The sequence below is a fragment of the Podarcis liolepis genome (genome assembly GCF_965112155.1).
Source record: "Podarcis liolepis genome assembly, chromosome: 13".
Taxonomy (NCBI): domain Eukaryota; kingdom Metazoa; phylum Chordata; class Lepidosauria; order Squamata; family Lacertidae; genus Podarcis; species Podarcis liolepis.
In genome coordinates, this window is record NC_139573.1 from 21,997,591 (window position 1) to 22,014,455 (window position 16,865).

The 16,865-nt window shown below is 50.5% G+C and overlaps 1 protein-coding gene across 2 annotated transcripts; it reads right to left on the reverse strand.

The window, feature by feature from the left end:
• Nucleotides 1-2,029: 2,029 nt before the first annotated feature.
• LOC310691782 (eukaryotic translation initiation factor 3 subunit C-like) lies at nt 2,030-16,436 on the reverse strand. Of its 2 annotated transcripts, none has more exons than XM_083471822.1 (21): nt 16,293-16,436; nt 14,899-15,043; nt 14,494-14,559; nt 14,115-14,304; nt 12,906-13,031; nt 12,071-12,125; nt 11,828-11,937; nt 11,343-11,470; nt 10,478-10,634; nt 10,238-10,341; nt 9,262-9,403; nt 8,993-9,118; nt 8,696-8,789; nt 7,915-8,102; nt 6,632-6,856; nt 5,659-6,022; nt 4,605-4,764; nt 4,068-4,133; nt 3,633-3,720; nt 2,941-3,103; nt 2,030-2,213 (listed from the first exon to the last, which is right to left on the reverse strand). In XM_083471822.1, the coding sequence occupies exons 2-21, from the start codon at nt 14,997-14,999 to the stop codon at nt 2,128-2,130; spliced, it is 2,739 nt and encodes a 912-aa protein (XP_083327948.1). In that variant the 5' UTR covers nt 15,000-15,043; nt 16,293-16,436; the 3' UTR covers nt 2,030-2,127. The 2 variants fall into 2 exon arrangements, with proteins under 2 accessions (XP_083327948.1, XP_083327949.1); XM_083471823.1 differs by having other exon boundaries at nt 16,230-16,347.
• Nucleotides 16,437-16,865: the final 429 nt, after the last annotated feature.

Here is a 16,865-nt window from a genome sequence, read left to right on the forward strand (position 1 = left end):
TCCCACCAGTGCTTGATGGATGGAGGATTCAGCTTATGCCGTAGAACCCCCTACCACCCACCTAGAATCCTGAAACACCCACTAGTGGGCGGCAGGGACCAGGTTGACAACCCCTAGTTTAGAGTGACAAACATATCCAGTGTCTTGTTTCTGTGAAAGGTTGAGCCAGTGTGGTGTAGTGGTTAAGAGCGGTAGACTCATAATCTGGGGAACCGGGTTCACGTCTCCGATCCTCCACATGCAGCTGCTGGGTGACCTTGGGCCAGTCACTTCTCTGAAGTCTCTCAGCCTCACTCACCTCACAGAGGGTTTGTTGTGGGGGAGGAAGGGAAAGGAGAATGTTAGCCGCTTTGAGACTCCTTCGGGTAGTTATAAAGTGGGATATTAAATCCAAACTCTTCTTCTTCTTCTTAAGTGGGTTGAGAATTTCTGCTCCTACAGAAGCCAGCCTCTGACAAACCACATAACTCCCACCTACAATTCCCCTGTGGGGTGGGGTGGCGCCATTCTGCATTTCTGCCTGGAAACTCATCATGTTTTTGCTTAAACACACAAGCACAAGGTAGCTGGGACATGGTCCAAAAATGGCCGACTTGGACATTCCCCTCAGGACTGAGAGGTGTGTCTTAGGAGGTCTCCCTGAGGAATTTATTAACTCTAATTAAAAAAGACTAGGTCACCTGCCAAAGCGGGCCCTACAAATGTGCAGAGGGCAGAAGATACAAGCCACAGTGAGGCAATGCAGTCCACCCAGAGTGGAGGCAGCGCAAGACTTTGCAGCTTCTGTTCTTAAGTACTGAAGGTGATTTAGCTGAGGCCTGCCAGGATAAGGAGAAATAAATGCTTTAGCTTCGGAAGCTGAGCCAAGGGCTTAATATGGACGTCCAGTCAGGCTTACATGGAACTAAAAAAACCCTATCACAAGAAATTAAGGAGAGCCATTAAAACGCTGAAATCTGCAACGGATTGTCTGTAGGCCTGGTTAGTGCAGGAATCTTGCCCTTTGGTAGTACACCACTCCGGACTGTAGCCCAAAGCCAGCCTGTGGGCTGTCCCACTGACGCTGGGTTACAACTCCCTGTCGGCATTTCCCCCCTTTTAAAAAACAAGACATGGTCTGTGGTAATTTTTCTGACCTTGAGCAAAATTACAGTGCCAGACAGTCCAGTATGGACAGGTAAAGCACTACCAACACCCTTGGCAGGAGTGGGCTTTGCTAAATATTGTTAAATTGAAAAAGCATTGGACGCCACCCTACTGAAACTCAGCCCGTCAGAACCACCATATGGAGTTAATAAATCAGCTCTGCTTCAGTAAGAAGCATCTATGTCTCTCTCCGCCATGGAGAGCGCCCTATCCAACTGAGGAGTTTGGTTTTAAGGACAAAGTCCTTTGACAATGCACTTAGTGACCTCACAGAGAAATTCATCTTCCCTTCCTTGTGCTTCCCCTCAACACCCGGCAGGAAGCAGTCTCATCTGTTTGTTTTCTCTTTAATTAAAAAAGGTGCAGTTGTGGACAAATACCCAATAGGTACAGATGCTGGCGTGATGCAGGGGGAGGCAGCTTGTAAATGAATGGACTCGGCCTTGAAACTGTCCATCATTTGCTTCTCCTTGCAGTGGGACTCTTGGCAGCTACATTCACTCATTCTCAGGGTTCTTCCAGGGGAGGTAACTTTTTCAACTCGAGGACAACGTTCTGGGAGTCACCTGGCTCCCAGCCACAGCCAGAGCACATCTCTCCCTCCAGGTATGCAAGAGGCATATTCAGGGCAGGCAAAAACACTTGGGGAGATCACAGAGCAGGTTCACAGAGGGGCACAGCCTGCAGATATGGGTTATGGAATAGGAAGAGGGCCAAAATCCACCAAGAGAGGCCGAGACACATTTGGCCCCGTTGCCTGAAGCCAAAGGGCAAAGGTTGGGTGATGCCCCCAGTGGCCACTTGGGACGCAGCAAGGACAGCAAGGACTCTGGTTCTCATCTCCCACGCTGCTTCTTGTGCTCCCAAAGACACCACAGGCCAGTCACGCTCCAAACAAACTCTTTATTAAGTATTTGAATAATGGGAACTGGAATAAGATCTTCCCTGCACCAGGAAATGCTACTGTGACGGCTTAGAGAATCAATAGTTGCTTTGTCGCTCCTGCTGCCGATACCCTCCACGCCGCATGTAGCCTCCTTCGTTCTTGCGGTAGCCATCCTTCTGGTCTGGAGGGCGAGAGAGAGAGAGAGAGAGAAGAGAGTTCAGCTACAAGGCTCCAGTGAAAAGTAGGCCAGCAAGATTACAGCAGAAATGGGTTTGCTGTGCAGCTTATGGAAAACAAGACAGGTACACAGAGACCAAGGCAAAGTGGCTCTCGAGTGAACACTTCCTGGTTCTTCAACCAAAACAAACCATCGTTTTGCAGTGAAATTGGCACACTTTGGATTTAGAAAATGCGGGGAGAGAACAACTGTCATCTTTGTGTCCTGTACGGAGGGAGAAGTGCTGAACTAAAGGGGGATTTGGATCCTGTGATGAGGGAAGGAAAGCAGATAAACCAATCAAAGAATGCAGGGGTGGTAACTTCCAGCCCGTGGGCCAACTCAGGCCAGCCAATCAGGCCCATGTGGTTGTTGTTTTTTGCAGGCCACACCCACCTGCCACTCACTAGACTTCATAAACAAAGTTTTGATTTGATTTGATTTGATATAAGATCAGGTAAAGCTGTGGCTGCAAGGAACCAAGAGAAGATGACAATCATTAATGGGAACTGGTTTCCTTAGCTTTTGCCCCATACCACAAAGGCCAGAATTTTAAAAGAGAAATAGATACTTATGGGAACAGTCGCCCTATTTGTCCCCAGACAGATAACAGACACAAAGTGGCTAAAGGAATGGAGATGGGAGAAGCAAGAAGCTGTGGCTGCAACTGGCTTCCAGGACGCTCGCTCACCCCGGAAGTAGCCCCCGTAGGTGCCTTGCTTCTGGTCAAAGACCCTCTCGTTGTTCTCCACGAGGCTGCCCAGCTTCTCAGCCAGCTGGAGCGCCAGGTTCTGTTGGGACGTGGGCTCCGTCCGGTGCATCACAACTGTCTGGGTTGGCTGGTCTAAAGAGGCCTGGGAAGGCAAGATTTGGGAGGCTCAGACAAACCCAGCGAAGGAGAGACATGTTAGAAACCTTCTAAAGTGTTGGTCTACTTTCCCTCCCAAATCTGGCTTGTATAAAACCTGAATGCTGCCTGTAGCACTTACAGGCTAGAGAAGCCATGATTTAAGATGTGACCTTGAGAACCACATGGAACTTCAGTACCCTGTTTGCCAACTGAGTTATTCATAGTGCAACGGGGCTGGAGACTGCCAAAAGCACAGAGATTTAGATATTTCTCTTTCACAAAGAGATCTCATTTTAGGGGTGAGGCCTATACTGGTTGGTGGCTTATATTTGGACAAATCGCTTCTCATGCTCACCCCACGTTGCCTCTTATTTCTTTCAAAAGGGTCCATGGTGCAGACTCTCTGTTCCCACACCCCTTGAGCTGGCCAAGGCAACCCACTTTCTCCTGGTCAAGTGTCCCCTCCTGTGGTGGCCACCCATCTCTAGGCCATTTCAAGCCACCCGCCTGCCATGCGAGAAAGCATCACTCACCATCAGCTCTTCATTGATGATCATCTTGCTAATGATACTGTGCACTGTGGGCAGGTCCAGCTCAAACATATCAGACAGAATCTCCATACTAGAAAGGGAAGTATAATTGGGGGAGGGGGCATGGGGAGAGAGGGAGAGGAAGAAAGAGGTGGAAGCTGAGCTTGTGAGACTCAGCCATCGGCAGCCTGCCTGGCAGAAAATCTAAAAAGGTCAATGGCAACCAAAGAAGGTACCCAAGTGTGCCATGTACAGAGGATGGATTCCTTTGACTGATATATTTTATGGATAGGGAGCCTGCAGAGGGGATGCTGAAGCAACATGTGCAACCATAAGATGCACTCAGCCACTTATGCCACATCCACCACTCACACCCTGGCCAAAAAGCTGCCAGGCTGAAAGAGCAACCAGGAGGCCATGATGACTCTCACACAATACCTGATGGAGTCATAGACGCTGCTGTAAGTGAAGAGGTAGGTTCGGAGAGACTCCTCTTGGATCTTCCTGCCAGGGAGAAACAAGGGAGGGGAGCAGTCATGAGAGCCAGGCAGAGATCCACGAAAGGGAGGCAGAGCTACGCTTTCCAGTCCCCAGACAGACACCCCCCCCCCCGCCTCTCAGCACCCACCTGCATCCAGACAAGGTGGCCGCTATCAACACAGACATCCCAGTTCTGCTCCCTCTTCTCCATTTCAAGATCTGTGTCCCAAGCCCTCCCCTCCTAGCCTGCCTCGATGGCCCCAGAGCACAGGGGCTGGAGCACTGACGGTCCCAGGTTTCGTCTCTTTATCCATCAAGGTGGATACGCCCAAGCTAAGCAGAGCAATGGTCTGACTCAGGATAAGGCAGCTTTCTACAGGACAGCTGCATATTCCTGCAATTGCAGGGGGCTGGACTAGATGACCCTCGGGGTCCCTTCCAACTCTACGATTCTATGGAGGAACCGCCCCGTCACCCCATTCCCATGCAACTGACCGGACCAGCATGCCTCGCACTTTGTCAGCCTCGGGGAACAGGTCCCAGACCTTCCCATTCATTTTCTCATTAACAATGAAACGGTGACACGTCTTCCAGTCGCCCATCTTCATAGCCTTAGATGCTGCCACCACATGTTCCCTCATCGATTCTGGGGGGCCTGAAGAAAGATGGGGGGAGAGGGGGAAAGGGGTCATCAAATGGGGAAGGCATTCCTTGTCTTGGTGAACAGGATTTTGATTAGCTAGCAAGGCAGGCCACATCCCCTTAACATCCTATTGCGCATGAAGACAATGCACACAAAAACCAGCTTTCATTTTTGTATCCAGAAAAAGATTTTTTTCTAGCCCTTGTGTCAAAATAAATAAATAAATTATCCAATAAAAATAAAACTTATTAGAGAAATCTGCATAACTTCAGTTGATTTTTTCTTAGGTTTAAACAAATAGTTATGGAAGGGTGTGTAAAAGTAGCTGTAAAGGAAAAACAAATACACACAATTTGGCAGCAGGCATCATCTGTGAAGAATCGTTTGCTCTGTTTTCCAACACAGCATTGAATGACTCCAAGGTGTCGAGTGCCACCTGCAGTTCTGATAAATATGCATTTACAAAATAATAAGAATAAACAGCTGAATTATAGAACCAACAGAACACAAGAAGCAGTTTGGGAAATGGTGCCAAAGCAAGTGAACCATAGTGGGAGGCTGGCTAACATGGCAAGACAACTTTTGTGAACCCTGAACCCTGGATCATGCCTGGCGATGTCACAGAGGCCAAAGGAAAATCTGCTCCTCCCCAAGAAACTAGCAAGTGGAAAACAGGCAAAGTGCTCCTTTGCTTAACACACCAACAGACTGCAGCATTCAAGCACCTCTAGGCCCAGACCTGCAATTGCCTCAAAGATTCCATTATTTGCCCAGAGAGACAGGAAGGATTCTAAGTCAAGCCTGGGAAGATTCTTGTTAGAAGTCCTGGCATGACAGAGGAATAGAAGCCCCCTGGCCAGCATACCCAGAAACGCATCTCACGGTTAAAAGAGGAAAGCCACTCACCGAGAAGGGGCTGGCGCTCGCCCACCCGGAGCTGGTGGTGGAACTGCTTGCTGATCATGCGCCGGCGGGCGTCAAACTCGTGCGCGGCCATGTAGGGGATCTCCAGCAGCATGGCCGAGACCAGGTAGACGCACTCCAGCAGCTCCAGGTTGATGTGCATGTGGAAGGGGACCTGGCGGCGCTTCTCAATCTTCTCCTGCTCCTGGTTGCGCTCCTGCATGCTGCGCATCAGCAGGCCCTGCCCCAGCAGCTCCTTGGCCCGCCCGCTCGACTGGATGTCCAGCAGGGCGTTGTGGGCGTCCTTGATCATGCCTTGGCGGAAGGCACAGATCCCCAGCTGCACCATTGTCCGGTTATACAGAATCTGCAAGAGCCGAGAAGGTCAGAGGAGGTGGAGGCGGAGACCCAGCTGCCCTCTCCAAAAGGCAGCACCCGAAAAACCACTCCCCAAACATTCGCTTCCTGCACCTGCTCCTTTGTAATAAGGGTGGGACACAAATGGGCACTGCTGCACTCTATCAACCCTCTCCAGTCTCCATTAATTCTCTGCCACTCCTTTATGTTACCATCTACTGCTCCTGGCCCTTTTCCCCCCAACACTTTTCGCCCCAAGGCAGCTACTGCAAACAGCAGGTTGCCAAGCGGGGCAGAGGCATTGTGAAGTTAGGAGAGGAAGTCTCATCAGCCACATAGGATGTTGTGGCTGGCGTCACCAGATGCAAGTGTGGCCCACATGCAGGAGGAAAAGCGTGGAGCAGCAAGGAGAGGGGACTCTGCTCCTCTCCAAACCTTTTACAATCATCTGCATCAGCAACTTGCAGCTTCTTGGGCGGGGCAAAGCAGCCACTCCGAGCCTCTCATTCCCTGTTCTTGGAGGACTGGCTTTTATCGTTACTCGAATTGATTAAGACTGCCTCAATAAACCATCAGCAACACAGCATACAACCCAGCCTCCCCAGTTTTGTTCTCTGACCTGCACAGGGGGGTCTGCATGCTGAATGTTGTCCTGTAGGTGACTCATGAGCATCAGGTCGCGGGCCTGGTACCAGCGGTCGTGCAGGGCGTGGTGGTAAATGTGGCAGAGGATGGCGCAGGTTCGGATCCGGTCTGTCCTGTCCTTGGCGTAGATGAACTTGCAGAGGCGCTCCATCTGCACCGCCGAGTCCTCTGCTTCGTTCTCGGCCTGGTCTTGTTCCGACTGTGGGCAAGCAGGTTATGCAACATGTCCATTAGCCTGAGGAGTCCCTCCCCACCCCACTCCCAAATACCAAAATGTTACCCTTGCAGAGAGATAGCAAACCTCCAGAAATTGTTGGACTCCAGTTCCCATCATTTCTGACCGTTGGCCATGCTTGCTGGGGCTGATGGGAGTTGGAGTCCAACCCTATCCGGAGGGGACCAGGTTGGTTACCCAAAACTTAGTACATCAATTGCCTCTCAACTTTCACAGTCTTCCTTTGCCGGTACAATACTAAGGGCCCTGTCCAACTTGCAAGCCTGAAACCAGTTTTCAAATTAGCAGGACTGTCAGGACTTCCCCTGCCCCAAGGAATGCTGGGAACTGTAGTTCTGGGCAAGCGCGCGCGCACACACACACACACACACACACACACACGTCCTAGGATCTGTTGAAAGAAGTCATGGCAGCTAAACTGAATCACAATGAAGCTTCCTGAAAATCCCTGGTGTCCTTCCGGACCAAACCCTCAGCATCCACCTCAACTTCTCCCAGCCCAACAGTATCATTTCCAAACCTTATTTTGGGAATGGGCCATGGCTTAGTGCAGAGATGGCCCTCCAGATATTGGTGGAGCCCAACTCCTATCACCCTTGCCAGCACAGCCAACAGTCAGGAGCAATGGGACTTGTAATCCACAGAGACACCTGGCAGGAGCCACTGGTTCCCCACCGCTGGCGTAGTGCTTTGCCTGTCCATGGCCCCGGGATCAATCCCCTAGTTATCTCCAGTTAGAAGGCTCCATTCAGAAGGCAACAGAAAGAGGCTTGCCTAAGACCCTGGAGGGAAGCTACCAATCAGAGCAGGCTGTGCTGGTCAAAAGCAGGGCGAGTACAACCAGATACATGACAGCTTCTTATGCATTTGACTATTTAGGGCATGAGAAACATCTTCTCATCCACAGGGTTATGCCCCAAGCACAAAACCTATAGGTGCAACTGCAGAGTGCGAATACCCTGGGCAAAGCAAGGACGGCGGGGGGGGGGGGGGGGGCTTTGCTGCCCCAGAGGCTGGCCTACCTTGCTGTCTCCTGCCGGGCCCTGTTGCCGCTGGTGAGCCTTGTAGTCAAACTTGTAGTAGGTGTGGAGGATGCAGCGCAGGTAGATGCGGCACACCTCCTCCGTGGTTCCCTTGTCCTGCAGGTAGTTCTGCACCCGGTCAATGATCTTGCAGACTCGGCCCTCGTCCTTCAGGTGGTCCACGTACTCTGGTGGAAAGGGGAACATGCGTTCACATGGCAGTCTTTAGAGGTGGGGCTGCCGGCTTCTCCCTATTTGCCATGAAGAATCTGACACTCCTGAGAAACCCCAGCTTCCCATTTTGGGGCCCAAAGAGCATGTTTCTAGTCCACATGACTGCTGAGTTAAGAGACATGAAAACATACAGATCCTCTCTGCTTAGACTGGGTGACCTTTTTCCAAGGCATTCAGCCATTTTCTACCACCTACTCAGTTTTCTGACCTGCTGCTTTTTGCTAAACTTTTTGTTTTTCAAAGACGCTCCGAAGTCAGTTTTTAAAAAAAGCTTTTTGTAGCAAGCAAGCAAACTGGGAGGCATGAAAACAGAAAAAGCTGGCAAACATTCCGAGTTCAATCCCTGGTTCTTGAGGGATTGTTCCAAAAGAGGCAAACAGCTGGCAGAGGTGTCTTTTCAGGGGAAAACACAGCACAGATTCCTTAGGGTTCCCTCTATTTGAGAAGTTCCCTGTTCCACACCAGCCCTCCACTAGCTGAAACTTTCAGTCCAACTCCACCCTGGCTATGCCTCTGAGACCCCACTTTCTATGACAGGCACACTCACCCTGGGAATGGGGATCTGTGTTCTGCATGATCTTTGTGAACTCTTCATCCATGCGCTCCACCAGAGTCAGAATGCAGCCACGAACACGGTAGGGCTAGAGAGGGAGAGAGACACAAGTGGGTTAAAGGGGTCAAGACTGCTAGGCAGACACACACAAGCCTTTTTCTTTCCTGACCTACCAATCTGTACCAGCCTCCCACCTGCTGCTTCTTGTAGATTTCAAACTAGCCCATCTTACCGGGTTTTCAGGATGCCCCAAGGATGGGGAGGAATGATGCCTGCCTCGGAAATGCTCACCTGCTCGCTGTTGGCCAGGTTCTCAGAGTCCTCTGCGATGTTCTCGCCAATGAAGATGTTGGGGTTGGCAAAGAGGATGTCCAGGAGCTCTTCAATGGAGCCCAGGCATTTCTGCCACATCTCTGGCTGCATGTGGTGGGAGAAGAGGAGTAAAGAGGGAAACATTGAGCCACCTGGCATTCTGGGAAAGAAACCGCCTGCTTCCTGTGGCCCCTATGCACGTGCCGTGCTTTCAGGCCACTTCCTCCCCTCCCCTCCTAATTCCATACCTTCATGTAAGTAGCCAAGTTAGGGTTGTAGTCATACAAAGAAGCAACAATGTTGAACTTGATTTTGACATCGATGGCAATCCCCAGGTTGTTCTCTGCTGCAATTCCAACCAAAAGCTGCAGAAGGTCAATCTGAGCCGCTCTAGGAGGGGGGAAGGAGGTGAAGGAGCTCAGTGCAGAAGGGGGGCGGGGGAAGCAGATGGCCGGGCATGCTTCTTTTGACATACATCCCGAACTCTGCACAACCCTCCTTGTGCCCTGTGCCAAAACCACTGACGCCCGTGTGAACCCCCTTCATTTTCATCACTTTCCGATTCACTTAAAACATTTATGCGCCACCCTTTGTCCTATTTAGGATATCTGGCAGTAGATATACCTGGGATCCAACACTGCTTTTCTGCTTTGGAACAGGCTTCCACTTGCACAACAGAATTCTACCCCCCGCCCCTAAGAATCTGCTGCAGAGGGTTGGGAGCAATGTCTATAGGGAAGGGTGGGAGGATACGGGTTCAGCATGCAGAACATCCCAAGTCCCATCCTCCAGTTAAAAATACTTAGCAGATGCTGCTGGATCAGTCCAAAGGCCTACCTAGTCTGGCATCCTGTTCTCACAGTGGCCAACCAAAGGCCTACCTACAAGGAGCCTGTAAGCAGAGCCTGAGCACGAGAGCACTCTCTCTGCACTTGTGATGCTCAGAAACTGGTACCCAGGAGCATGCTGCCTCCAACAGGGGAGACAGAACATGGCCATCCGGGTTAAGCAGCCACTGCCAGCCTTATCCTCCATGGATTTGTCTAATTCTCTTTCAGAGTTGTCCAAGCCCTCAATCATTAGCTGCTCTTTTCTGAACCTTTTGCAGCTCTGCAGCAGCCTTCTAGAGGCGAGGTAACAAGAACCACGCTCAGTTTTTTCCAAGCGCGGTCTCCTAGGCCACCTTCCCCTCCACTCCACCACATCAACGCTCATTGGCCTTACCGATCCGTGCCTTTCTTTCCACGGGCCTGGAGGATCTCATTGAGTTTCTTCACGACTACAGTGTGGTTGATCTCTGTACCTTTGGCAAACATCTTTGGCTTCTCCTGCAAGGCAGGGTGGGGGGAGGAATGTTAGGCTCAAACCATGTTTAGAAGATGGAGAGAAGTAAAAATAAAGGCAGCAACACCATGCAGTTCGTTCTACTCCCACATTCCCAACTGCTTGCAGAGAGAGACTCACCTTGACCAGAGGGACACCTCCTTTAACCTTCTCCCATTCGCCACCCTCATTGTCATCTTCATCATCTTCATATTTCTTGGATTTGCGGTCCTGCTTTTTCTTTGCCTTCTCTTCCCGCTTCTTCTCCAAAACTCTTTTGTCCTCCTCAGTGCCAGTTCTGGTCAGGGAGAATTAAAACAGGACTGAATCCCTCTTCTAACCTGGAATTCTTACTTCCTGAGTTGCCTGAACCATACAAGCCCAGACCCCGCCCACTGGCCTCGACCACAGATCAAGCACTAACAAAGCCAGACTAAAAAGCTTATTTGATCCAGACCTATGCAGTCACCAAAATGCCCAATGCAGAAACTTAAAAACTCACCTACAGAGACCCAGACCTGAGGTCCCCCACCCCTTGTTTAGCCAAGATCTACTTCCCTGCAATTCTTGGTTTTATTTCTGTTCTTGGGGGAACAGAGCACAAGTCTGCTCCATGGTACAGAGCACCTGTCACAGCCCAGATGGGGCCATTAATTCTCAGATCTAAAAGTGTCCATCAAACTTTAAGATGCTCCCCTAATGTGAGATAGCTAACTACCATTGCACCATAGACATCCATTATGCCCTGACATGGATGCCACCACCTAAAGCAGTGAGCAAGGGTCAAAGTAATGGGTCTGGCTCCTCAACAACTCAGGCTCAGAAGTGAGCTGGGTGAACAGGACAGCACACAGTGTTCCACCTTCAGGTCCTGAGTCTGAAATTCCAGATTGTGATCTTGTGATCAAAGGTAGATTCACAACTGACAGTTCCCTCAGCCAGAGGTCTGGAGACTGTAATCCAAAGATGATGGGAAGTGTTGAACCCATAGAAGCTGCCTCCTTACTTCTTAAGGAACTTGGAGGCCAAGGAGGTGTATTTGCCCTCATCTTCATCTGACTCAGAGTCAGATTCTGAATCTGACGAGCCCCAGTCTTCATCATCATCAGAGTCCTCCTCCTCTTCATCTTCATCCTGCCAAGAGCGGGGGGGGGGGGGGGGGGGGTTGGAGAGAAGAAAAATTATGCACCAGCAAACCATGTGACGAAAAAAGTTTTCACTCAGATTCAGCCAGGGAGGGCCATAAAGGGACACAGAGCAACAGAAGTCCCATGGGAACCCTGTTCCTGTTCCCCACGCTTCTGGATTATTATTTTCTGCTGCAAAAGGAATAGTGATCTTTTGCCTTCCTCCTCTCTGAGTTGCTTGGCACAAAAATCCTTCTGGCAGCTGCTTTGAGGGAAGCACCGGATGCCATGCCTATGCTGGCCAGAGGAGGGCACCACAATGTGTCTCTCCCCCCCCCCCCGCCCCACCCCGTTCAGCTCTTACCTCCACCTTTTTGAGAAACTTGCCCCGTCCCTCAGCTGCCCCCTCTTTCTTCTTCAGGAAAGCTGCGGCGCTCATTCCCTCATCGTCATCCTCACCAGAAGAGGAGGAGCCTGAAGCCAGAAAGCGGGGGGTGTCACTGAGAGGGGAAACCTCAAATCCCGCTCCCCACCTCACACAAAGAAGGATAGCCAGTGAGCTGCACAGCTTCCATCTCCTACGCACTGCATCATCATCACCACTCACCCTCTGAATCGTCACTTTTCTTGTCCTCGTCTTCATCAGCTGACTGTTCGGGGTTCTAGGCGAAAGCAGACATGCTGTGGTCAAGATGCATGTAGGGTACTCTTCTTTAATTTAAATCATAGAGAATTGCTCTTCCAGCACAGCCTGACTTCTCCAAACCCTCCCTTCCATTTTCACCCATTTTTTCACCTGAGCCTTAACACCAGGGGTCAGCAAACTTTTTCAGCAGGGGGCCGGTCCACTGTCTCTAAGACCTTGTGGGGGGCCGGACTATAATTTTTTTTGGGGGGGGGGGAGAATGAACGAACTCCTATGCCCCACAAATAACCCAGAGATGCATTTTAAATAAAAGAGCACATTCCACTTATGTAAAAACACGCTGATTCCCGGACTATCCATGGGCTGGATTTAGAAGGCGACTGGGCCAGATCCGGTCCACGGGTCTTAGTTTGCCTACCCATGCTTAACACAACTGGCAAAGCCAGTAATCAACCCTTTTGCCTAAAGCAAGGACAGTGACTGTGGACCTCCAGATCTTGCTGAATTACAACTCCCAGCTTCCCTGACCCTTGGCCATGCTGGTTGGGGCAGATGGGAGTTGGGAGTCCAGCAACATCTTGAAGGTCAGAGGTCCTAAAGGATTCATAGAATTGGAAGGGACCATGATGGTCATGTAGTCCAATCCCCTGCAATGCAGGAATATTTTGCCCAACATGGGGCTCGAACCCACAACCCTGAAATTAAGAGTCTCATGCTGCACTGACTGAGCTATACATAATTCCCATTGTCTCAGCCGCCTCCCTGGAATGCCCTCCACCCAACCATGCATCAGTACCTGGCGGTAGCTCATGATCTGGGCCTCATAATCTCGGTTGTACTTCCGGATCTTCTGGCGGAGGGTGCTTAGGGCTTTGGCATTGTTCTTGTTCATCTTCTTCTTGCCTTCCTTGTCCTCCCAGAGCTACGAAAGCCAGAAGGGAGATGAAATTACAGGCAGCTCATAGCCATTTGGTCCACACACCAGCCTCTCTCCCTTTTCCTCTAAATGTGCAAACCAAAGCTATGTGCAAGAGGACAGCCATTTTGCTCTCTAGCTATTCCCTTCAGGATCCTGAGTCTTGTGTCTGTGGGATTGGCTTGTTCACCGATCCCCATCCCTGTGCTACATGAAGGCTGAGAATGGTGCAACAGTGGGTATCAGAGCTGGGACCAGAGATCTGTGTTCAAATTCCCACAAAGCTGTGAAGTGTCTTAGGCTTAGTCACCTTTTCTCAGCTGAACCTACCCTGCAGGGCTGTTGTGAGGATGGGGAAGAGACCATATAGGCTGCCCTAGTACCTTGGATGAGAGGCAGGTGGATTGCATCTTGCTCTCACTTTCCCTATATGCCTTCTTGCTCTCTATATATTTCAGACATTCAAATTTCTAGATCCACTCTGCAAAGCCTTCAAGGCAGCTTACAGAACACAACAGCTTTACAACAAAAACTACGTGTTTTGAAAACCAACATCCACACCAAGATGATACACGAAAATAGGAGCAACATGAAAAACACAACACACATTTAAACTTGGCTCCTGCACAGTAAACAAGCAGGTGCTAGGTGGCTATTTCTGGGGAGGCCAACAGGACACCACTACCAAAAGACCATGCCCTTGGTCATCACCTGGCTGATCACCAAAGTGGGATGTGTGTTCAGATCTTAACAAATAGGCAGATCCACATGGGATCCAGATCCACTGCTCAACTGATTCAGAGCACTTCTCTCCCCAATTAGCCCCCATACCTTGAATCCAACTCCATTCGTGCAGGAACAAACCGGCAGTAAAAGGAGACACCAAAAAGGCATCAAAGTTGATCCTGGGAGCTCTACATTTAGCTCCCTTTTGCAATGAAGCTCATAATTCTTTGTAAGGGGGAAGCAGGAGAACAGATTCCCTTCTTTTCCCTTAGCCCTAGGTGTCAGACTCAAATTGCCACGAAACCCTCTTGAGCCAGGCACAGGGACTTTGTGGACCAAAAACCTCCCTGCTGGCCCCAGTACCTCATTGAGGTAGTCCTCAAGGTCTGCGAGGATGCGGATGTAGAAGCGGGGCACTCCCTCCTTGTCAACAATGCTCTTGGCCTTGCCATAGGCCTTGCCCAGCAGCTCAAACTCCTCTAGGCATTTGGTGACGTCCCGGATCTTCATGGCATTCCGGATTGTTTTGATCAAGTTTGTAAGCTCCTCAAACCTGCAGTAAGGGAAGATCAAAGAAGGAATGGTTAAGCCTGGGGCATTGATATGCCCTCAGAGAACACAGTGCCACCAACATGCTGCTCAACAGGACGGGAAATTACCCAGCTACCCAAAAATGTGGCATTGGCGCAGCCCTCCAGAAACCAGAGCGGCCACTTCTCCCACAAAGCCAACCACACTTTACCTCTTGTCCTTTGCGCTGCGCACAATCCTCTTTGTATCTTCCTCATCTTCACTCAACAGCAGAGGCCTACAAGAAAGGGAAAGGAACAGACAATGGATCCCTGCTATCAATGATCAGTGGAAGCAGGTGAGAGAGGTGCAGGGCAGGGAGAGGAAGAGGCAGTGCATAACTCAGAAGTAGGAGATGCTTGGTCTGGAATCCCAAGACAGGTACTACCTGGGTGTATTGGGTTCATGTTAAAGTATGGGTATGTTGTCCTCACTACCTGTTTCTGACTTTTAAATCAGAAACGCTCCCCCTTATTCCCGTTGGCATCCGCCTGTTTCTTCCAACTCATCACTCCCTGGGAACCTCTGTTCCCACCCTCTCACTCAAGTTCTCCCGGCCCTCCCCCCACATACTTACTGTTTTCCAAAATTGCCCCCAACGGGCTTCGCTACAAGCTCGTCCCCAGAAAGTGACGACTCCGACTCACTGTCCGAGCCAGTGGTAAAGAAACGCGACATGGCGGCAGTGGCTCTGGGTTGTCAGCAACCCACTGCTCCCAATTCTGGATGGGAAAAACAAGAAGCCAAAGGCCCAGTGAGTGCAATGATCATATCAAAAGTGAGTTCATTTGCTTCCATTTATAATGTCAACACCTGGTATGCAGGCAGCAACCATTTTAGGTGTGTCCAAGTGATGCAAGACCACTGACGTGCGGGTCCTATTGGATCTAGAAGAGGAAAGACTGGGGGCAGAACATGGCGGAGTGAGCTTGTGCACACTCCTCTGACGCACATGGGGGCCAGGAACAGAACCCCTGTGCAAAATGGTCGCTGAATGAATTATTGTGCATGCTTTGATATAAACCTAGGCAAACTTCTTTGTCTAAATGGAAACTAAGCCTAGGCACATGTAACTGAGCTAAATGCATTTTCTTCTCATGTTTATCATCCCTTCTCCAGCCTGGCACCTTCCAGATGTTTCATCTGATAACTCCCATCATCCATATATTGGCCATTGGCTGATGGGAACAGAGTACAGGAATGGGAAAAAGCAGCTGTTCTATGCCTCCCTGCAGACCGAACTGCAGGCTATAAGCATCTCAGGGCACAGACTGTCATTTTGTGTTTCTCATAAAACATCAAGCACACTGATGTTGGTTTATAATATGTTTATCACACCTTTCGTCCATCTGGCCCTCCAGATGTTGAACTCGCAACTCCCATCAGTCCCAGCCAGCAAAACCAATGGTCAGGAATGATGGGAGTTGTTGTCCAGCATTGTGACATCTGCTCTCACCCAACCCCTTTCTATCCTCACAAGCAGCTTGAGAAGGTTGACAGACAGTGACTGGCCCAAGCTCATCCAGTGAGGTTCATCACTGAGTGGGAAACTGAACTCCCCCCCCCACTACTTCTGGAAGCTTCGGGCCTCCCCCAATCCTGCCGCGATGCCTCCTCTTTGCTAGGAGTGGAGCCATTTTGGCTCCAGGAAGGACCAGCGATCAGAGAACTGAGGTCACCAACAGCGCACCAAGGATTATGTCAATGCATATATTACATAAAACCACATATAAACCTCACCAGTATGAATGTTCCAAACGCTCAGCTGAGTTTAAAACACCGACAGCCCAAACAGACAAACACGCATCTCCCCAATGGGGACCAAAAAACCCCTCCTCCTAGAGCGAAGGCCACCCAGGGAGCCGGTGGGGCCCCCCTCGGACGCCTCCTACTCCTCCCTCCCCTAACCTTCGGGGTCTGCCTCCTTCCTCCGCCGGGGCCCCAAGAACCGCGCCTCTCGCACGCGCTTACCCGGCCCGGGCCTGGTAAAATGAAGGCGCGTCGCTTCCCGCGGCCACCGCGCATGCGCAAAGCCTTCTGCAAGCTCATCAACACCCCGGCGCGGCCCTGATGACTACTTCCTTCCCAAGAGGGGAATGCTAAGATAATAGAGATGCTAAATCCTAGAGCGGCCCCACTCGTCCATTCCGAAGGTGGGGGGGGGAGCGGGCGGGGGGAAATCATGACTACAGAGGCGGCTTTCCATTACTGTATTACCGAGAGATTCTACATTTTAATTTCTATGGTCTTAAACTTTGCGAGAAAGTGACCTGGAGAAAGGGATGATGGGAGTTGTAGTCCAAATGGAGATGCGGGGTGTTTTAAGCTGCAGGCGTCAGTGCCCTTAACTGCAAAGGCAATCTTTGTCGTTTTGTTCGCCGTGGTGGTGCTTCAGAGCAATGATTCTGTACCGTATTTTCTGGAAAATAACCATTTCACTGCTTTAGTCATCGACGGCGACGCAGGCAAACCTTTGCTCCACTTACTTACCCCAGTGAAAAGCACAACGGCTTAAATTAGGAATTTCCAAAACTGTTCCATCTG

Excerpts from the sequence above, each read along its gene's own strand:
- LOC310691782 (XM_083471822.1), bottom strand. The coding sequence starts at position 14,999 with ATGTCGCGTTTCTTTACCACTGGCTCGGACAGTGAGTCGGAGTCGTCA. Across the intron at positions 13,032-14,114 it reads TTGAGGACTACCTCAATGAG|CTCTGGGAGGACAAGGAAGG; the intron begins GTACTGGGGCCA and ends TGGCTTTCGTAG. Across the intron at positions 3,104-3,632 it reads TCATCAATGAAGAGCTGATG|GCCTCTTTAGACCAGCCAAC; the intron begins GTGAGTGATGCT and ends TTGCCTTCCCAG.